The sequence below is a fragment of the Glycine soja genome, chromosome 14 (genome assembly GCF_004193775.1).
Source record: "Glycine soja cultivar W05 chromosome 14, ASM419377v2, whole genome shotgun sequence".
NCBI lineage: Eukaryota > Viridiplantae > Streptophyta > Magnoliopsida > Fabales > Fabaceae > Glycine > Glycine soja.
The window spans coordinates 826,485-848,298 of record NC_041015.1 but is presented as its reverse complement, the minus strand read 5'-3'; the positions used below and the strand labels follow the sequence as shown (position 1 = coordinate 848,298).

General features: G+C 34.1%; 3 protein-coding genes across 6 annotated transcripts; all 3 read left to right on the top strand.

Moving 5' to 3' along the window:
• The first annotated feature begins 3,526 nt into the window (after window positions 1–3,526).
• LOC114383028 (probable galactinol--sucrose galactosyltransferase 1) lies at window positions 3,527–7,849 on the top strand. Its single transcript, XM_028342608.1, has 13 exons — window positions 3,527–3,834; window positions 4,074–4,324; window positions 4,435–4,525; window positions 4,806–4,854; window positions 4,966–5,057; window positions 5,151–5,258; window positions 5,354–5,488; window positions 5,579–5,989; window positions 6,093–6,234; window positions 6,333–6,400; window positions 6,490–6,624; window positions 6,776–6,993; window positions 7,090–7,849. Exons 1-13 carry the CDS (start codon window positions 3,644–3,646, stop codon window positions 7,464–7,466), a joined length of 2,268 nt encoding a protein of 755 aa, XP_028198409.1. The 5' UTR covers window positions 3,527–3,643; the 3' UTR covers window positions 7,467–7,849.
• A 1,619-nt stretch (window positions 7,850–9,468) lies between these two features.
• On the top strand, window positions 9,469–12,795 carry LOC114383029 (cytochrome c oxidase assembly protein COX15-like). Its single transcript, XM_028342609.1, has 7 exons — window positions 9,469–9,764; window positions 10,040–10,338; window positions 10,902–11,127; window positions 11,217–11,462; window positions 11,573–11,683; window positions 11,933–12,064; window positions 12,366–12,795. Exons 1-7 carry the CDS (start codon window positions 9,579–9,581, stop codon window positions 12,534–12,536), a joined length of 1,371 nt encoding a protein of 456 aa, XP_028198410.1. The 5' UTR covers window positions 9,469–9,578; the 3' UTR covers window positions 12,537–12,795.
• A 1,718-nt stretch (window positions 12,796–14,513) lies between these two features.
• Window positions 14,514–21,045, top strand: LOC114385443 (probable amino acid permease 7). Of its 4 annotated transcripts, none has more exons than XM_028345522.1 (9): window positions 14,514–14,699; window positions 15,392–15,449; window positions 18,187–18,322; window positions 18,403–18,636; window positions 18,744–18,837; window positions 19,039–19,253; window positions 19,462–19,595; window positions 19,891–20,118; window positions 20,517–21,045. In XM_028345522.1, the coding sequence occupies exons 3-9, from the start codon at window positions 18,244–18,246 to the stop codon at window positions 20,916–20,918; spliced, it is 1,386 nt and encodes a 461-aa protein (XP_028201323.1). In that variant the 5' UTR covers window positions 14,514–14,699; window positions 15,392–15,449; window positions 18,187–18,243; the 3' UTR covers window positions 20,919–21,045. The 4 variants fall into 4 exon arrangements, with proteins under 4 accessions (XP_028201323.1, XP_028201321.1, XP_028201325.1 ...); XM_028345520.1 differs by having other exon boundaries at window positions 18,178–18,322; XM_028345524.1 differs by lacking the exon at window positions 15,392–15,449.
• The last annotated feature ends 769 nt before the right edge of the window (window positions 21,046–21,814 follow it).

Here is a 21,814-nt window from a genome sequence, read left to right as displayed (position 1 = left end):
CCAAATGTGTTAAAGTTCTTACCTCGACAATCCTGCGCATTATATCATGGACCACCAAATGTGTTAGAGTTCTTACCTCGACAATCTTGATTCAAAGACATCAAAATTCATTTTGGGGCCAAGATTGCTTCTCCGACCTCGTTTCTCTCATGACTTTCTCTTCTAACTCTTGTTGTTGGGCTAATGTCATCTCGTTAGCGGTTATTCTTCTCCAGCTCTCGTCATACTTGCTCATTCTTCAACTCTCTCGAAATGCTTCCTCAACATTGATCAATAATGACATTGGAAAAACACTAGGTGTTGAAATATTGACGGGAAAACCACTTGGTGTAAACACAACCTAAAAATGAACTAATGTTAGCAAATTTTTTTTAATAAACAACACATTAAACAAATGGGTCTCTTGATAGGAACATGAAGAAAAACAAGTGTTACCTTGTAATAATCATCTAGCAATGTAGGCAATTGTGGAAAAAGGGTGCCATGTTGGAGATGGTGTCCTTTGATTTTGGCAATCATGATATATGAACTCCATGACAAAAAGTTGGAACATGAACAAAAATAAAAGGAGAAAAGACAAAAAAAATAGTATCAATGTATACTAGAGTTTGAAAGTGTGATTAAATAAGTGCAAGGGGTGAGTATTTGTAGATGCATTTCATTTTATCAAATATTGAGAATTTATCAAATTTATCGTTCAACACTTGAAAAGGAAACTGAATTTTGACCGAGAATTTCTCTTATTTTTCAACAAAGATTAATTATAAGTTTGACTAGGAAAACTTGAAGCATTAAGTACAAATAAATATTTGATAAGTTTTAAGGTTAAATTGCAATTTAGGTAATTTATATAATTTAAATATTAATTGACGTAATTATATTGATTTATATAACTATATTAAAAATAATTTTTATATGAAAATCAATTTACAAAATAATTTATTTAAATAACTTATATATTAATTTGTGAATTTTAATTATAAATTGCTAAAATTAAAGTTAAAATATGTAAATTATTCAAAACAAAAATATATAAAATTAAATCAATATATATATATATATATATATATATATATATTAAATTTTCTTAGTTTATACATTTTTATAATTTTAAAAAATAATAAATTTTCTATTACTATAACATTGATGCAGAGTATTTTTTTCAACTTTACTAATGAGGATTCTCTGGTAGAAAACTTGATCATTTTTAATGAAATCATTACTTCTAATTACTTTTTTTCGTCTATTTAAACTTAAGATTTTACTTAGAAGGACCAAACCAATCACTTGTTGGTAAAAAAATAATAATAATAATTCTTGAGTAAAGTTAATTAAATAAAATTATTATCTTAGTGTTTGATTATCTTATTCTGAATATACGAGAAATTAACTGACTTGATTTATAAATAAAAGAACTAAAATAAAAAAAAAATTATAAAAAAATCAAAATTATAATTTTTAAGCGAATATTTTCCGTTTAAGTTTTTACTTTTTACTCAATCAACTTTTGTTCAGCCGTTGATTAGCTCATGTTATAAATGAATGGCTGAAATGAAATAATTTTTATTCAGGTGACCAATATTACGGCTAATAATGTCAAAGCGTTGTAATGTTAGGGTTAAATGGAGTAAGCTTCAAAATAACTACATTTACTATTATAATTTCAATTTTTACAATATTGTATCTTTTATATATTTTTAATTTCAATATTGTATAAAAAAATATAAAAAATGTTTAATATTTTTATTTAATAAATAAAATTTAATAAAGAATACTAAGAGAGAATTTAAATTTTTTAATTCTTCAAGTCCAATGTATTTGAAGTTTTCTTTTGGGCTGATCACTCATTATTTAAATGGTTAGATAATAAATCCAACTAATTTGGTATTTGGTGATAACTTCTTAATGTTTATTATTTATTTATATTCTGTTAGTTTAAGAGAGAAAAATAGGAAATTTCATTAAAAAATATAATGGGAAAAATATATAATTCTTTATTTTGTTAAAATATAAAAAATAAAATTTAATGATTAACTATGAGTAATATAAAAAAAATATTATTTTTTAAAAATAAATTAATATAATTATTATTAATATAATTTTTAAAATAATTATTATAAAAATTAACAAATTTACTCTACGTTATGATGTTTTTATTAGATGATAGCTTTTTTTCTAATTTTTTTTACACTTCTTATTGTCTAGTTTTTTTCTAATTTTTTTTACACTTCTTATTGTCTAGTTTTTTCATCTATGCAATTAAATTCTAGGAAACAAATACCAAGTCAGATCTGAGCTGTTAACGAGTTGTAATCTTATCATCCACCTCACTGTCATGCACATTGTTCTGAGTGATGTCGTACTCCTCGATTTTGTAAACATGAACCATTCCTGCATTTTCATTATTTTTAGAATTTAGTCATGTATTCACGATATAAAATATAAAATATTTTTTATATTATTAACTAAAAATTATTATTAATGATTTCTAAAATAATTATTATAAAATTAATAAATTTATTATATATATAATTTTGTGATTAAATAATATAAACTAAAATCTACTAGTTTAGATTGTAAATTCATAATCCATTTTTTCTTATTTTTATTCGTTTAATTAATCTAACATGTTGCATAAAAAAATAATAATGTAACATGCAAAGGCATTGAATGAATTGAAGTGAAAGACATGCACAGCAGAGCCTCAACTCAAATTGCACTATAAATATCAGAGAAATCGATGCCACTCCATGGGATCACGCGTGCCTTCGTTGTACTGGATCATTCATCGCCTTTCACCCGATTACCGGTTTTTTTGTCTGATCAAAAACGATTTTTCTCGAAAAAGGTGTCACGTGGACCCAATCTTCTATTGCCACGTAGGTTATTTCACCACTCACGACGCATAGATTTTTCTTCACCCGATTGTGATATGCTGCTTCGCCCTCACATCACTCCATCTACACTTCAATGCCATTATCATATCCACTCAGCGAATCAACGACTCTCGAATCTCAAGTATCACTATTGTGGGCTCCACACACAATTTGCTGTGCTTAAGAATTTGAGGGAAAATTTATGTCAATTACTATATTTTAAGAATTGTATAATAGTTCAATTTGCAATTCGAATCTTTAATAAATAAGAAACGAGTAATGTAATAACAAAAGATTAATCAGTGCACTATTTAAATAATGAAAAGAAGATTGTCATTGAAACTTGAAAGATGTGTGATTGCAGTGTCCTTATGCTTTTGAATGTCTCGAGTGATGCTTACCTTTCTGATTAGCCGATCTTTTAACCACAAAAGACAAAAAAAAATACAAAGTATGCCTTAAATAAATGACAAAAAAGAGAGAGAATTTTGTCTGGGAGTGACTAGATTGATTGCATGGTGTTGATAATTCATAAATTATGGATCAATGGTAATAGTTCCTAACAAATTGGGCACCCTGCTGACACAGCTTTACGTGTTATTATCATTATCCTGTAACCTGTTGCTATAAATACCCTTCCCTTTCCTTCCCCTGCTGCATTAACTCATTTGGATTTGATTTGGAACAAACAACAATAGAGGGGTTGTGGTGCTCTGTGTGCTGCAATTTCCTTTTGAGCTTGTGTTTGATTCATCAAATCATCAAAGATGACTGTAGGGGCAGGAATATCTGTTGCAGATGGGAACTTGATGGTGTTGGGGAACAAAGTGCTGAGCCATGTCCATGACAAGGTTCTTGTTACCCCTGCATGTGGTGGTGCTTTGCTCAATGGGGCATTCATTGGGGTTCAATCCCATCACAAGGGTAGCCGCACAGTCTTCCCAATTGGCAAGCTTCAGTATGTACTCTTCACTTTTCTTCTTCTTCTTCTTGTTAGTGAAAAATAAAATCTTTGTAATTTTGGGTGAATGCTGTATTTTTTGTTGTTGCTTGTCACAATCAGGAAGTGCATGTGCATGTACTGGATTACTTTTGATGTTTCTTATTATGTGTGTTGGTGCATAGTTAATAATATTTATTTTAGGATAACTGCAATTCTGATCCTAGGATGATGTTTTTTTATTTATTTTGTTTCAGGGGGTTGCGATTTATGTGTGTTTTCCGGTTCAAGATGTGGTGGATGACGCAGAGAATGGGCACTTGTGGACAAGAAATCCCCATTGAGACGCAGTTCTTGCTCGTTGAAGCACACAATGGCTCTGATATTGAAGGAGGAGGAGACCAAGGCACTGCTACCTATGCAGTTTTCTTACCCCTTCTCGAAGGAGATTTCAGAGCAGTTCTTCAGGGGAATGATCAAGACGAGATTGAAATCTGTGTGGAAAGTGGTATGTGATCTTCAGAAGAAGAAACATTTCATTAGTTTATTCACATATATCATATATGTGGGGATTTTTTTGCTGTTTCGCAAAGTGATGAAATTTGTATCTGATTTCAGGTTGTCCTGCTGTGGAGGAATTTGATGGGACTCATTTGGTTTATATTGGGGCTGGATCCGATCCTTTTGAAGTCATAACAAATTCTGTCAAGTGAGTTACAACCTTTCAATAAATTTCATCTATGTTTTCCCCTAATTTTTAGTTTATACCAGTCATAGAAATCTACAAGTAAGGCCTTCGGGCTGGGATCATTCACTTAGTTATTACAAAAATTGAGTTTTAAAGTTTGTTAATTGAAGTTTAATCTTCTGAAGTAATATTTTTGTTTTAACATTACTGCACTGCACTTTTGGATGTACAGTGTTTTATATGTCTAAGCAAGTCAAGTTATTGATTTGATTTTATTTTCATTTTTTGTAATTTTTTTCAGGACTGTTGAGAAACACTTACAGACCTTTGCACATCGCGAGCGAAAGAAGGTACATAGCTTCTCCCTCCCTAAAATGGAAATTCCATAGACATTCTTATTTCTGAGCACTGTATCTTAACGTTCAGTACCTCTAATTTTACTTTCCCCAACTTATATTTAGATGCCAGATATGTTGAACTGGTTTGGATGGTGTACATGGGATGCTTTCTACACTAATGTCACTTCAGAGAATGTGAAGCAAGGATTGCAGAGGTGGTACTTCCTTCCATGGACAATGGACATAGTTATGAGATGTACGGCATAACATAAATTTGTGACTGTTACTTTTATTTTTTATTTTTGCAGCTTTGAGAAAGGTGGAATTCCTGCTAAGTTTGTTATAATTGATGATGGATGGCAATCTGTTGGGATGGACCCCAATGGTGTTGAATGGAAATCTGATAGTTCAGCCAAGTGGGTACTTCTTTTCTAAGTTTCATTATCAGATTGTAATTCCATCCATTTTACATTGTTGAATAAGTCCATTTTTGTGCTTTCCTGTCCAACAGCTTTGCAAATCGCTTAACAAACATAAAAGAGAATCACAAATTCCAGAAAGATGGCAAGGAAGGTCAGCGGGTAGAGGACCCAGCTTTGGGACTTCGTCATATGACCAATGAAATCAAACTAGAGCATAATATAAAGTATTGCCATTTTCATTTTATTGTTTCTATTTCTCCATAAGATATTCAGTTCACACATAGTACTCATGATCTTTGGAAAATCTTCCCCAGGCATGTATATGTGTGGCATGCAATAACAGGATATTGGGGGGGTGTTAAACCCGGGGTTCCGGGCATGGAGCACTACGAGTCAAAGATGGCCTTCCCTATCTCATCTCCTGGAGTTGAGTCAAATCAACCAGATGAAGCTTTGACAACAATTGCCATCAATGGGCTTGGCCTTGTGAATCCTGAGAAAGTTTTTCATTTTTACGACGAACTCCACTCATATTTGGCATCTGCTGGTATTGATGGTGTCAAAGTTGATGTTCAGAATATCCTTGAAACTCTTGGAGCAGGACATGGTGGGAGGGTGAAACTTGCAAGGAAATACCACCAGGCATTGGAGGCATCAATCGCTAGGAACTTCCCTGACAATGGAATCATTTGTTGCATGAGTCACAACACTGATGGATTATACAGGTATGGATTGCTTATAAAACTTCAGTGAATGCTTTTATTAACACAATAACAATAGATTTATTTATTCATGATGACGATTTTCTTTATAAATTTACTTGTGTAGCGCAAAGCGTTCAGCTGTTATTAGGGCATCAGATGATTTCTGGCCAAGAGACCCTGCATCCCACACGATTCACATTGCATCAGTGGCTTACAATACTATTTTCCTTGGTGAATTTATGCAGCCAGACTGGGATATGTTTCATGTAAGTTACCAAATACAGGATCCTTCCTTCTTCTTTTTTCATGAAAAAAAAATATGTACTTGCTTCTGCCAGAGCTAATTAACTTGTGCAATATGCAGAGCCTACATCCGATGGCTGAATATCATGGTGCAGCACGAGCTGTAGGGGGATGTCCAATTTATGTCAGGTGAGTGGAGCTTGTAGTAATTTGTTTTTCAGTACTTTTTTTTATTTGATAAATGATATCTTACCTTTGGATGTTGTTATATTGTGCAGTGACAAGCCCGGACACCATGATTTTGATCTTTTGAAGAAACTTGCACTACCTGATGGTTCTATATTAAGGGCTAAACTTCCAGGACGACCAACAAAGGATTGCTTATTTACTGATCCTGCCAGAGATGGAAAGAGGTAAAGAATCCAAAATGGTTTGGCTACCTATATAGTTATATACTTGACCAATTGATGTAGTATCTTACTTTTTACACTCTACTACAAAATATAGTATGCATGCTTCTTTATATTTGTATTTTACTTAACTCCTTGGATGCTGCTTTTGCAGTCTTCTGAAGATTTGGAACATGAATGATTTTTCTGGAGTTGTTGCGGTATTCAATTGCCAAGGAGCTGGGTGGTGCAAAGTTGGCAAGAAGAACCTTATCCACGATGATAATCCAGGCGTTGTCACAGGTGTCATTAGGGCTAAAGATGTTGACTATTTATCCAGGGTAGCAGATGATAAATGGACAGGAGATGCCATTATTTATTCCCATCTTGGTGGTATGTTTTTCGGCTTTGACAATGACACTTGTAAAGATTACAAAAGTTAACCCAAATTTTCTTGTTTAATGGCCTTTTTATGATGTCAATTTGCAGGAGAAGTGGTTTACCTTCCAAAGGATGCATCCATCCCAGTTACCTTGAAAACCAGAGAATCTGAAGTTTTCACAATAGTTCCCGTGAAGGAATTGAGCAATGGTGTCGAATTTGCTCCTATTGGTTTAATAAAGATGTTCAATTCAGGAGGGGCTGTCAAAGAGTTTAATTGGGGATCTAATGAAAGTACAAATGTAGCCATGAAAGTCCGTGGTTGTGGCCAATTTGGTGCTTATTCATCAGCTCAGCCTAAGTTGATAACAGTTGACTCAGAAGAGGTAGAATTCAAGTATGAGGAAGAATCTGGATTGGTGACTATTGATTTGAGAGTACCTGAGAAAGAGTTATACCAATGGAGCATTTCTATTGATTTTTGAATCAGAGACTTTGTCTCAAGATGAAGGGGTTTAGAGTTATAGACTTGATGTATCCATAGTTCGCAACAATATGATGAGCGTATGTAGACCAATGGCAGGAAATGTTAGAGGTTCCCTGTAAGGAATAACCAGAAGCAATGAATGAATATCACGAAGTTCTCTACCTATTTTTTGTGATATACTTAAGCAGAATGTAAATGCAGCCTTTGCATCGTTCCCATACAGTATGAATTGGTTGCTCTTGGTTTCATTATGCCTCATTTCTAAGAAGTTCATTGTAGTTTCGTTAAGCTAGAAAAGAAATATACGGATAGAAATGCATTAAGATTAGCCCGCATATCCTTTAAATGGAGAACTAATTGATTTGATAAATTCAAAGATTACATACATGTCTTCAATTTTTTTATGCTCCACTGCAAATATTACTCAAGGCGTTTCTGCAAGTATGCAACTCCTATTCTGATATGCTCTCATTGAAAGCAGTTACTGAGAAATCCACATTGAGAGCAAGTCCTTGTTGGGTTGGTCTAGGACTCTGAATGAATCCTCTCAATCTAACAAGTACTTCTGAACAAACCTAAGGACTCTGCAGGAGACAAATGTTAAACAAAGCACCAAATATTTCCTCTATGTAAGTCTGATTTAAATGCAAGCATGTATCGAAAATAAAGATTCAATGATTATAGCACTCCCTAGGAATTCCAGCCTCACATAATGGTGGCATGAGTCTAGAGTAAAAGTATATAAATTAAAGAATCAAAATTACTAATAAAATTAGGCCTTAACTATGCTTTAGCAAACCATTTTATCCCCAAACTAAATTCATTAATAACTAGAACAATCCTTGCACTTTTTTTTTTCTTTCTGATATAGCTTGATAGAGTGCAGAAAAAGATGGAAGAGCTTTTTGTCTCCATTCTTGCACCTGTGAAAGAAAACAGAAGTCCAGTACCAAGATTAAGAAACCAAATGCAAGGCAAGGACATGTTTTTGGCCTTTTGAGCACCACATAATAGACCACCAAATGAGTTCATTTTTTTCTTTCTGTGACATGAGATCCCTACTACACAATGCCAAAGTGATTCACTAGAAATGCCATCAATCACATTTTAAACATTTTCAAGTGCACTAATGCCGAGCTTACTAGCAATAGCCTAGGCGTTTCCTTGTTGTTGGGCTTTTTGCTAATCCTTTACACCAAAAAAATTGATGCAAATTCTCCAAATCTAACCCAAAAAATTCATTAATAAGCTCCCTCAGAAGATAAATGATAATTTTTTATGAAGTCTGCGATAAACTTAGATAAATTTATGGTACTAAATTGAAATCGGTGCTGCTATTATAATATCAAGTAATGAAATGAATAGCATGTTTGGAAGCTGAAAAGCAAATACCAATCAAGCCTTCCTGCCCAAGTTCTAAAACCAAGAACACTGTAATATTTTTCTTTTTTTTAAGAAAAAAGTGAAAAGAAGGCATCGGCCCCAGCCCACAGCCCATAGCCCACAACCAGCTTGTGTTTTATTTATTTAATTATGGGTAAATAATCAAATTTGTTTTTAAAAAAAGTGACAAATTAATGTTGAAAGATGAAAAACACAAATTTAACCTTTAAATAGGTAAAAAGTGCTTAGTCTCGTGGTTAAATACTTAAATTTATAAAACCATTTTAAGTTCTAATGTTTAAAGATCAATTTGATAATATTATATTTTTCGACGACCAATTTGAGTTGCAAAGTTTAAAGATCAATTTGTTAATTTGACTAATTTATTATACTTTTTATATATTCAAGAATTAAATTTAAAATTTTTATTCTTCAAGAACCTTCAATGATGAATTTGTCTTGTTTCATCTTTAATCATTGTTTGAGAAATTATATTTATATAAATTTGTACAACAATGAAAGAAAAAGGTGTAAAAATTATATGAATAATATTTGAGGGTAGAGAAGGGTATAACATTGGAGTTTCAATACAATGGTTAGGCCTACAAAACGACACGTCGGTGGTGGGAATAAGCGTTTTAGTAGTTGAGTTTGGGTTTCGCAAAACAAAACCTTGGTTAAACCCTGAACTCAAAATTGCATTGCAATTTGTAGGAGAGAAACAGAGATGTTTGGTAGGGGAATGGTGTGGTCAGTGTTGAAGCGCGGCAAAGAAGCATGCAGAATTCACAAGCTATGCCTAAGAGGAACGCCTTTCTCTTCTTCTTCAACACAACCACCACCTTTCAAGTTCTTAACCCCTCCCGTCGCCACCCATTACATTCATGCTTTCCGATCCCAACTATTCCCCAAGGTTACCTCACTTTCTCATCTGGGTACCCTTCAATTTTCAATTTTTATCCCTTTTAAACTTGTATGATCTTATGGGTCATCATCTGTTCCTTTACTTTTTATATTCACAATCACTCCTAATTCTTTAATCTGTATGTCATCCTCGGAAAATACCCACTATTCTTCCTTTTTAATCCCTCCATGATGATGCTATTATGTGTGAATGATTAGTTACTAGTTACTACTATATCTAGTTAGTTCTGAGGAAATTGTGTTGGGATGATGCTTTTTATTTAGGGTCATCATGTTCATGTGCCACAAATGAGGAACTTTTCTAAGATGGTGTCTGCTGAACAAAAAGAGGGATTGAAGCTGCTAGTGAGTGGGGGTTCTCGTGCTCAGAAATTGGTTGGAATATGGCTCTTTGGGTCAGCGGCATGGGTGTTCAGCATGGTGGTGCTTGGGGGTTTAACCAGACTCACTCGATCTGGTCTTTCAATGACCGATTGGAAATTCACCGGCACGCTCCCTCCTTTCTCAGATGACGAATGGTTGCAAGAGTTTGACAAATATAAGCAGTCACCTGAGTACAAGCGGTAAACTGAAAACACTTGCTACACCTTTTTAATTTCCCATTAACTTATGAAATGTACCAAGGGATTTTTTTTTTTTTTTTCTGCGAGAAAAGATAGGCATTCCTGAACACATGTAAATATGTCTTCTTGAAGTTGGCTGACTAATTGTTAATGATTGAAATCAAATCATAATAAGCAGATGATTAAAAATTAAGGAATAATGTTTTAAACAACTGTTCTCAAACTTTGTCATAAAATTAATGCGGTTAAATAATAGTTTAAACTTATTCGCTGCAAGAAAAATTGGCATGATTGTGTGTTTCAGAGTATGGGAATGATAATTAATATGACAGTGATGGAGAATAATTGAAGGAATAGATCTTCTGTAACTTTGCCCATGGACAAGCTTGTTTTACCTTTCAAGTTCTAATTCCAATCTACAATTTTTAGTGCTGATCGTGTATTTATTGCAAGAAAAACAAGGGAAGGGATTGGTTAAGTGGAAGTGAGTTGACACTCGGTCTCAAAGAGCTTAGCAGTTCTTATGAATGTCATGATGATAATTAGTTTTGTGCTTGTTGCAGTGTTAACAGAGGCATGAAGATTGAAGAATTCAAATTCATCTATTGGATGGAATATGCACATCGGATGTGGGGAAGGGCGCTAGGAGTTATGTTTGCTTTGCCATATTCATATTTTCTTCATAAGCGGTATATTACGTTGAGATTAGGACTGAGACTCTCTGCTCTGTTTGCTCTGGGTGCCGGACAGGGTCTTATTGGTTGGTGGATGGTCAAAAGTGGTTTAGAGGTTGAAACATAAATAATATAAATTCCTCTCTTTATTTGAAGTTAAATTGACCAGCCTTGTCAGATTCTAATAACATTTTCTTTCTTTAGGAGCCACCATCTGAATATTCTCAGCCAAGGGTAAGCTCTTATCGTCTTGCAGCTCATCTTACATCAGCTTTCGCTATTTACTGTGGCCTCTTTTGGACTGCACTTTCTGTTGTTATGCCTGAACCACCAGCTGAATCGCTAACATGGGTTCGTGGGGCAGCTAAAGTGAGGAGACTTGCATTGCCTATCAGCGTACTTGTTGGTCTTACTGCTGTCTCTGGTGCATTTGTTGCTGGAAATGATGCTGTATGTTCTCGTATTCAATAGTTTCTTGCCTTTCATATTTATACTTGAAATGATAATTGAGCCTTTGGTGAGGATAAAGATAATCATTCTGCTCACATGTTTATTCCCAGGGGCATGCTTTTAATACTTTCCCAAAGATGGGTGATACATGGATACCGGAAGACATTTTTGAAATGAAGCCTTTGATTCGGAATTTCTTTGAGAATACATCAACTGTACAGGTAATCCATGCTGATATCTCTGAAAAGCTTAAATAGTAATAATACCTTTGTTTTCTTGATTTTTTTGGATGGATTTTTATTATCTTTTCAAGAATTGAGAAATTTGAACTGAATGAAATGTTTTGAAACACTTTGTGAGCCATTATTGTTGGATTGGTCAGTAGTAAATTTATCCTCATAAGTGTGGTTTGGCGGCCAAAGTTTTCACAACATGAAGTTCTAATTGGTGTTTTGCATTGCTCTGAACAGCTTGATCACCGTATACTTGCAACTGCAACTCTGATTTCTGTGGGCATTTTATGGTGGTCAACAAGAAAGCTGGAGATACATCCTGCAGTACGATCTGTGATTGGAGGTGCTGTTGGCATGGCAGCTCTTCAGGTCTTAATTTCAATTTCCAGTTTTATATACTTTATAATAATTATCATTTTGTATTGTTGTTTCTAGCTAGCTCTCTGCCTGTCAATATATTGCCTCCTTTGTCGAACTGAGTACTCAGACCTGTTACTCGACGTGTTTTTGTCTGATTCTTCAACTAATTGAAGATGATGATGATAAATAGATAAAATAGAAATAGGAAGAAAGACTTTATGGTGGTTGTTTTTGTTAGTAGTCTAGTATATGATTTCCCAGAGGCTGTTGTCATCAAGTATATAATGTAATTAATTTTGCATGGTTTCAGGTCACCTTAGGAATTTCAACGCTTCTTTCATATGTACCTGTTTCACTGGGCACTGCACATCAGGCTGGAGCCTTGACACTTCTGACATTTATGTTACTTCTTAATCACACGGTTCGAAGACCGTCTTTGTCCCTTCTCAAATCTCTGCCTCAAGTTGTCAAAGCACACTAATTGTTTCCCGGTATTATATTGCATCAAGGATTAGACTTTTTAAGTTGACAAAATCTGTGACTATTATTTTTTCCATGCTAAATTTTGTGTTGAGCTCCTTGTCCAATTTTCCACTGTTGGAATCTTCTGTATTTGTTTTGTACATTTGAAGCATGAAAATTCATGATGATGCAACCGATCTGTTGATTATGTAATTAACAGATACATATTATTAAAAAGTATAACCTGTGATCGGAGGAAGAGAATAAAAAATTTGTAATTTAACTGATCCGTTAAATTACTGTTTGTCTAGAATACAAACAGAATTACAATTTTTTTTGCACAAGCGAAATTTTATAGCTAAGATACCAGAAACCAAAGAATAATATGATATCCAAGGTTTTTCCAGGGTGGAGCCGTGGAGGCTACCTCAAATGAATATTTTGAAAATGAAGCAGCTAAACACTTGAGTTGGTTTATTCAGACTTATAACTAACCAAATTCAAGCTCACAACAGAGTTCAATTCCACAATTACAGCATTATCACTATATAGAAATCTTAAAAAAGCATAGGACGCTATTTATTTTTTTTATCACAAGTTCAACATCTTATTCAGCACAACTTTATGCTACTGGAGAGTCTAAATTGGCCTTAAAATACCCATAAAGCAACATTAAAATCACAAAGAACATGCTCACCATCAAGGCCAATTTCACCAATGAACGCGATGTTATTTGGAATAAGGATTTACAAGCAACTCAAGTGTATTGGAACATATGATTAATTTATACTAAGATAATAAATTTATAAATTAAAGCAACTCAATTTCACCATAAAGGGAAAAGACAACAAAAATAATAAATTAAACTAAGATTAAAATTTATAATAGTATATTGGAACATATGACCGTATGGGAGAAAAATAAGCACGGGTGAACAATCATGTTTAATTTATTATGAATTGGCTGCAAAATTCACTTCTCCAAACAAGGTTCATGAAATGGTCAACAACACTCTCACCAACCCTCAGATGACAATGATCATTGTCAGAATAACAATTTTTTTTTCCGGAAAGGTAGAAGAAACAATTTTTGGGGTGTCGAAAGCAACAGCCTTGGATCAGATGCTTCTTCCTTTTATCAAACAAACAAAAAAAATCCATGCAATAGAATAAGGCGTTTTGTTTTTGTGTATGTGTCAGTGTGAGTGATAGAGAGAGAGAGAGAATAATATCCTTTAAAATTTAATTTGAATTAAAAATATTTAACATAAAATATATCATGAAATTCAAGAAATTATATTTTAAGATTTTAATAGATTGAGTTGACTTAATTTTATTTTATACACTAATGTTTTGGACAGACAAGTTTAAGTTAAAAAAAAACAATTCTGTCAAAATTTTAAGTCAAATAAAAATTAAGCTAAACTCATTTTAAGGCGTCGACGTCCCTTGGAAAACTCATTCTTCACCCTAAGTAATACGTATGACAATCTGAATCTGAAATAAATTGATGTCATGTAATTTATACTTTTAAAGAAAAATAAGTTAGTTATACTTTTTATATTTATAGTTAATTCAATTAACTGTTACATGTAAATAAGGGACATAGATATTTAATTTTTAAAATATAAATAGTTTTTTTGATACATCAGTAATCATCTAGAACTAAATTTAATATTTTATTTTATTTTGCGATGAGTATTAGTAACTTACATTGTGGAATAAAAGGGCACTACGACGTAGGTGGTTTATGATTTTTCGCGTAAAAAGGCTGTTTCCACTTTCTATAACAGTTCGACGCTAAATTCATATTATCTTATGACGTGGTTGAATGAAAAAAGGTTCAAGCTATCGAAAAAAAAAATGAAAAAAGGCTCATGAATACTAGAAAGGTCAGAAACATGGATTAGGTGTCTCGTGGATCTTCGAATGAAGTTTATTTGAGAGGCTTGCTTGTGTATATATATAAATATAAATATAAATATGTTACGCCTTCGAAAAATGCTTACTCATAATAAACCCTTTTGATTATTTTCATTATAATTCTTGTGCCCTGTGTGATTTTTGAGAAGCAAATCGATCAAGCTTGAAGGGATACAAAAATGAGTGAGGAAGAAATAGATTATTCTGCCATTGATTCAAGGCTTTCCTTCCCTTGACGTGACATTTAGGAGAACTGGATGGTAAGTGGTAACATCTGTTTTTAATCAGTTATAATATGAAAGCTTTATTTATTTCTCCCATCAGAGTACTTTTGTATATGTAAAGGCATTACTTTTCTTCTTCCTCCTTGGAAGTTCTGCCATTACTTTTCTCTGCAGCCAGATGGTATTGAATTTGAACAGCAGTAGTGAGATTTGGACTGACTGGTGTGTGAATGGCCGTTGGTAGCACCTTTGTCTTTTCTAATGAGTGTGGTGTTTGTTGAAATGTATAACTAATTAAAAATATTTAATAAAACTGATATCTTAAACCTTTAATGAAGGAGTTTATATCAATATTCTTAATTATCATGTTACATTTTTTTCAATCATAAATTTTAAGTCCAAGTGATGGAAGTTAAAGATGAATATAGTAATTGACACATTTTAAAGTAATTGACCTTTCTAATATATATATATCAGTTAAGTTACCGTTAACGGGCTGGGCTAGCCATAATACTTGCTCAGCCTAGCCCAATTTGCAAGTTTAAATGTAGACTGTTGTTTGGAATTTGAATCTTGCACTTCCTGCATCCCTCCATATTTGTTTGAAAATATCAAATTACCCTTCTCTAACCCTATCATTTTTCTATTTGTGCCAACTACTCCCATGACAACACCTCCTTCACCCTACGACAACTTCTCCTTCTTCATCGTGACCTCCTCCTCACCAGTCACAATGCCACAAAATGTCCTCCCCCTTCCTCCTTCCTCTGTGTGTCGCCATTGAAGGTAAGAATGTGATTCGAAACATGATGTTTTGTCTTCTAAAATGATAATTTTAGAATGTTTTATTATTTTCAACTATTATTTGGGAGACACGATTCTGGAAGCTATATAGTAGTCTTATGAAATGGTCATTCTGGAGCATAGACTAAGTTCCAAAATAGGCTTCAACAGACCTTATTTTTTTTAAGGAGAGTATATACGTTATTTTGAACAGACGTTATTCCTATTGAGTTAAAAGACACTGGTCCAACCTGCTACATAGGCCACAGTTTATGAGAAATTCTGGTTCAGCGAGGTAGACATTTTGGCATAAAATACGTATATACTTTCCTTTATTTGATGATTAACAGGTGGTCCATCTGAGTCTGAGAGGCAACCGCAAAATATATTTACCTAGAGATTTCAAAGCATTTAATCTAACAATTTATTTTAATAGGAATTCATATCTACTTTCCTTTACCACCATACTAATTCAGTGGTGGGGTGCAATAAGTCCTGGTGGAATTTTGGTGCAGCATTTATGTGCAATTGGTGAAGGGCATAATGGTATTAATATATCTAGTGGGGACAGTATATTGTTATGGTTAGCTGGGTAAAGATGTATGACATTGGTTTTTTGGTTGGGCTTCATTTATGTTCTGTGGGGGGGCGTTAATAAGGTGTAACCTTTGTGGGTGCTGCACAAAAAAGACTATATACTTTATCTTTGCATATGGGTTGGCGGTACCCCTTGTACCTATGTTAATTATATTAGTTTTTTCTGATTAAAAAAAAACCCACCGTACTAATCTTGAATGTAGTTAGATAACAAAATCCTACATGATTAAAATCATGGGTGATGTTATTGGGACAGCATTTTAAGCATACAAAAACTCATTTTCTTGCACTGTTACCCTTATCTTTTTATCTATGCTATGGCACAATACCACATCAAAAATTTTCTGTGCAAATCTACATGCAATTCGATGATCAATTAGTTTGTGTTACTAAAGGGTTCTCCCTGCCAACTTTGGTATCAGTTCATTGGAATCCTAAATAGTGTTAATTATAGTACTGTTTCTTTTCTTGGTGTCTATTCTCTAGTCTAGAATAATCAAGTTAGTAAATGGGAAGTTTACAAAGTCCCATAAAATTAGCACAATCCTCGCTTACGATAAGGAGGAGCCAAATGATATTCCAATCAATTAAAGTAGCAAAAGACATTACTCAACTGAATAAAGATGGTGCTTTTACGCAAATGATTCTACATGTTTTTCAATGGAATCACAAATTTTCTCCAAGTTCCTTGAGCTCGAAGTGAATGAAGCTAAACGTTAGTGGGCCTTAGCCCTTAGGTGTGATAAGGAAGGGTTGAACCATGTTGCTAATATACGTTCATTTTACGCAACCGATTCTAGTTCTACATATTCTTCAATGAAATCCAATATTTTCTATACGCTCCTTGGAGTGAAAGAAGAAGCTACACGTAATGGGCAATAAGTATGATAAGCAAGTGTTGAAAATAGGAGCATAAAACGCTCTGGTCTTCCACGTTTGGCGTGCTTTCAACTTCAATGACAAAACCAATATAATTTCAAATATCCACTCACTTAGTTTTTTGAAGACTGTCATTTTGAAAATAATTCTATAGTAGTATTATATTGAAGCACAAATAATAGAGTCCTTCTCGTACGGGATATGCATAATGAAAAAAGAGAAAATTAACAATCTCTTGTCTCTCTTTTTGAGGGGGGGGGGGGGGGGTGAGGGGGGGGGGGTGAGGAATTATTAGGTGGGTCAAAACTATTATCATTTCATTAATTAATTATCATTTCATTAATTAATTTCCACGTGACATGTATGTAATAAAATATTATTAATTATTTTTCATAAATTGAAAATTTTGAATACATGACACTTAAAAGTTAGAGGAGACTATGGATACGTGGTGATCTTAAAGGTATGAAGTATTGTGATGTATATAAAGTTTGTACTCAAAAACTACGAGAAAGAGATGATGTTGGAGTGTTTGGTGTGTTGACTAAGGTGAGCAATACTCGACATGATGTTAAACATAATATGTAAGTTTTCTAAATTATCTATTTTGTACATTTTCAAATATTCTGAATCTTCCTACATTAGCCCCACTATTTCACTCACGTACCTCTGGTCCTCTGATAGATACTGATTACTGAATCATTTTCACTATGTTGAGCATTGAGAGAATATATTCCACAAGAACACGACAGCTCCATTATTAGAAAGTTATGATGACGAGTGCATATCTTTTATCAAAAGGCTACCACAGTCATACACCATGCAGTTTCAAACTTCAAAGAATCTCCTTCCTCTTCGCATCATGTTCTGGCCTGTATTTTTTATAATGAAATCTAGTACAATAAAGTTTTCCTGATTTTATGCTGTGTCCTGTCGTTAGTAATGTCTGTTTTAGTACACACCTTAATTATCAAGAACATGGCTTCCAAAAGTTTTAAGAAACTAGCTATTTTAATTTTGGTTTGGCACAGACACACATGCTTATCAGCATAGTTTAGATTTATTTACACTATTTCCTGCAACTTCTTCTATGCTGCTAGTCAATTACTTAACTTTAGGAGAGTTGTCGTAGACATCTTCCTTTTTAATTTAATAAGCATGTTACATGCAAACCAAAATTATGTAGTTACCAAACAAACATAATTTTGAATTCAAGTAGGTGCCATATAGTTCCTTTGATTGTAGTTGGCTGTAGACTGTACAGGGAATTCAATTGCACTGAACTCCATGAATACCAATTGAGTTGGATGCTTGGATAAAAATGGCTGTTCAAAACTCTCTCCAAATAACTAGAAGTGGTAGTGGTGGTTATGACGATGACGGGCGTGCTAAAAGGACTGGTAAAAATCTCTAGGACCATTCCATATTCATATATATGAATTTGACTCCTGAATTTTAGTTCTTCCATCAATTTTATCAGGAACTTTATGGAGTGCTGTGGCTCATATCATCACAGCCATTATCGGTGCTGGTGTTCTGTCTTTAGCTTGGAGTACTTCCCAATTGGGATGGATTGCAGGACCAGTTTGCTTGCTTTTTTGTGCAATTGTCACCTATGTTTCTTCATTCCTCCTTTCCGATTGTTACAGAACTCTGGATCCTGTAACTGTGAAAAGAAACTACTCTTACATGGATGCTGTTAGAGTCTATCTTGGTAGTTCCTTGTTCTTGTACAAGCACTCTAGTCTCAAATTCAGGATATGGTTGCAGTAAAATGCTACCGTATTTTATGCCAACTAATTATGTTTTCTGTTAGTTTAGGCAATAAGAGGACATGGTTGGCTGGTTCCCTTCAATATTTGAGCTTGTATGGGGTTAGTACTGCTTATGTAATTACCACAGCAACCTGTTTGAGGTACAATTCCCGTTAAATCCCATGTAAAATGAGAAGATCATTGTTTATATGCAATTTTGAGTTTGTGTTGTAGTTTGTTACTTGTATCATTTGGTGCTTTTTTTTATCTCATGTAATATTAGAGGTACTAGTCTACCTTAATGATATTTGTGTTCATGTTCTAACAATGTTTGGTCTGTTTGGTCTTTCTACAAAATGCAGAGCCATATTGAAATCAAATTGTTATCACAAGGAAGGGCATCAGGCTCCTTGTAAATATGGGGATGTAGTATATATGATGCTGTTTGGACTAGTTCAGGTCATAATGTCATTCATACCAGATCTCCACAACATGGCATGGGTTTCAATTGTTGCGGCCATAATGTCCTTTACATACTCATCTATTGGACTTGGACTTGGAATCACAACAGTCATAGGTAAGGTTCATTTTCACAATTAGAATTTAAAGTGTTGTTTACTTGTCCATTCAAGCCTTCTGATCATTGAAGCAACAAGATGAAGGAAAAAAAAACAAGTAATATTATTCTAAAACACAAACGTAGCTGCTAAAAACATACTAAATGCCAAAATATATGGAATGTGGAATTAATGAAGAAACAAACTATATTTTGGTTGCTTTTGCAGAAAATGGAAGAATTATGGGTAGTTTAACAGGAGTACCGGCTTCAAATATTGCTGACAAGTTATGGTTAGTCTTCCAAGCAATTGGTGATATTGCCTTTGCCTATCCATACACAGTCATCCTCCTTGAGATACAGGTACCCTTCATATTCCAATTGGGTGGGAGAGGAACGTGTAAAGGAGAATTTAATTTAAATGCACTCACAAGTAAATTGTAAAGATATTTCATGTTGTGATTAATAATAAATTACTATTTATGGTAAGTTTGTTGACTTATAATAACTATTTTAAAAGTCGTATTAAACATGATTTATTATCAGTTGACTGCAATTTTATTTTTTTACATTAACAGTTTATAGAAATTAAACTCTAAAAGAAGACACAATTTACAGCTGAAGCCAAGTATTGAATTTTTTTTTTTTTTTACTGAAGGACACTCTAGAGTCTCCTCCACCAGAAAACAAGACCATGAAAAAGGCCTCCATGATTGCTATCCTCATTACAACATTCTTCTACCTCTGTTGCGGATGCTTTGGATATGCAGCTTTTGGAAATCAAACACCAGGGAACCTCTTGACAGGGTTTGGATTTTACGAGCCTTACTGGCTCATTGACTTTGCGAATGCTTGCATTGTTCTTCACTTGGTAGGAGGATATCAGGTACTAGTGCTACTAATCGAAGTTCACATTATATACATAAGACCGTAACTTCTTATTAATCAATTGAACTACTACATTCTTTCTTAATGTAAAATTAATGGAAATGATGGTATTCATACCGAAAGCACAATTGTAACAGGTAAAAGTTACCATAAGGAAGAAATTAAAACAACTCATACAAGAGAAGTTCTAAATTAATACATTACTAGGAAAGGTTTGGCTGGAAACAGTTAGCTTCCTAACTTAGCTTATGAAATGCTCCAATGACATTTATTATAAAAATAAAATAATAAATATTAAACTATATGAATTCTTGTCCATATGCAACAATATCTGAATTCTTTTCATGTTACCAGACAAATCATAGTTGTGATTCTTGTTTATGATCTTTTGAACAGATTTACAGTCAGCCGATCTATGGAGCTGTTGACAGATGGTGTTCAAAAAGATACCCCAACAGTGGATTTGTGAATAATTTCTACCAATTGAAACTGCCTCGGTTGCCAGCTTTTCAGCTAAACATGTTCAGGATATGTTTTAGAACAACCTATGTGGTTTCCACGACTGGACTCGCTATCCTATTTCCTTACTTCAATCAAGTTATAGGAGTGTTAGGAGCCTTAGGCTTTTGGCCATTGGCTATATATTTCCCTGTAGAGATGTACTTTGTGCAGAGGAAAATTGAAGCTTGGTCTAGAAAATGGATTGTCCTTAGGACCTTCAGCTTTATTTGCTTTCTGGTGTCATTAGTGGCCCTCATTGGATCACTTGAAGGAATCATAAGTGAGAAACTAAGCTAATGAAGGGTGCTTCATTTGTTTGAGTTTATTGTCTTGTTGCCATATCTTCCATGTAATTCAGTTTCGCATTAATTCTATTACTATTTACTATTGAGAGTTAATAAAGGGGATAACAATTATGTGGGGATGTGTCAAAGTGAAGGCGTTGTGGACGTGGAATAGTTCTGTTGGGTGAAAAACTCCCTTTAAAGAAAGTGTAATGCTACACAAACAACTCCACATAAACTTGTTGATAACTGCTAAATATCTGTGAATTTATAGGAATTAATTAGTCAAATTTTGGCTTAAAATTAGTTATTTAGCAGTTATTTGTAATTAAAAGTGAGAAAATTAATTTAAATTGAATTTCTGGTTGCAGATACGAAAAATAAGGTCGCATTTAGCAAAAGTGGCACAGAAAGGAAGAAAAAAAGAAGAAATTCTGAAGCAGACCCAATCCAATAGGGGCGCTCAGCGCGCATCAGGCGCTAAGCGAGCAACTAACTGAAGGCGCTGAGCATGGCGGAAACCGTTGCGCGCGCTAAGCCAGCCAGGCGCCCAGCGCCCGATCCAACAGACGCACAGGCCCAGCGTGCATGGCGCGCCCAGCGCGCGATCTGAACGCGCTAAGCGCGAGGTGTGGCGCTGAGCACGACTACGAAGGCCCATAAGCCCACTTCAGCCACTATAAATAGAGAGGCAGTCCCAAGGAAAATTCATTCCATCTCAGAGCATCACTCTCAGTACTTCAAGCCTGAGTTTTCTTCCCTCTCTATATTCTTTGTTTTGTTTTGTTAGCCTAGCCTTTCTTTCATCCCCAGTTGTAAGCCCTCAATGGCCATGAGTGGCTAAACCCCTAGCTAGGGCCTGGCAGGCCTAAAAAGCCAACGATGTACACTGAGCTTCAAGAGTTATCA

Excerpts from the sequence above, each read along its gene's own strand:
- LOC114383028 (XM_028342608.1), top strand. The coding sequence starts at position 3,644 with ATGACTGTAGGGGCAGGAATATCTGTTGCAGATGGGAACTTGATGGTG. Across the intron at positions 3,835-4,073 it reads TTCCCAATTGGCAAGCTTCA|GGGGTTGCGATTTATGTGTG; the intron begins GTATGTACTCTT and ends ATTTTGTTTCAG. Across the intron at positions 5,990-6,092 it reads AACACTGATGGATTATACAG|CGCAAAGCGTTCAGCTGTTA; the intron begins GTATGGATTGCT and ends TTACTTGTGTAG.
- LOC114383029 (XM_028342609.1), top strand. The coding sequence starts at position 9,579 with ATGTTTGGTAGGGGAATGGTGTGGTCAGTGTTGAAGCGCGGCAAAGAA. Across the intron at positions 9,765-10,039 it reads GATCCCAACTATTCCCCAAG|GGTCATCATGTTCATGTGCC; the intron begins GTTACCTCACTT and ends CTTTTTATTTAG. Across the intron at positions 11,128-11,216 it reads TGGTCAAAAGTGGTTTAGAG|GAGCCACCATCTGAATATTC; the intron begins GTTGAAACATAA and ends TTCTTTCTTTAG.
- LOC114385443 (XM_028345524.1), top strand. The coding sequence starts at position 18,244 with ATGGCTGTTCAAAACTCTCTCCAAATAACTAGAAGTGGTAGTGGTGGT. Across the intron at positions 18,838-19,038 it reads ACCACAGCAACCTGTTTGAG|AGCCATATTGAAATCAAATT; the intron begins GTACAATTCCCG and ends TACAAAATGCAG. Across the intron at positions 19,596-19,890 it reads TCATCCTCCTTGAGATACAG|GACACTCTAGAGTCTCCTCC; the intron begins GTACCCTTCATA and ends TTTTTACTGAAG.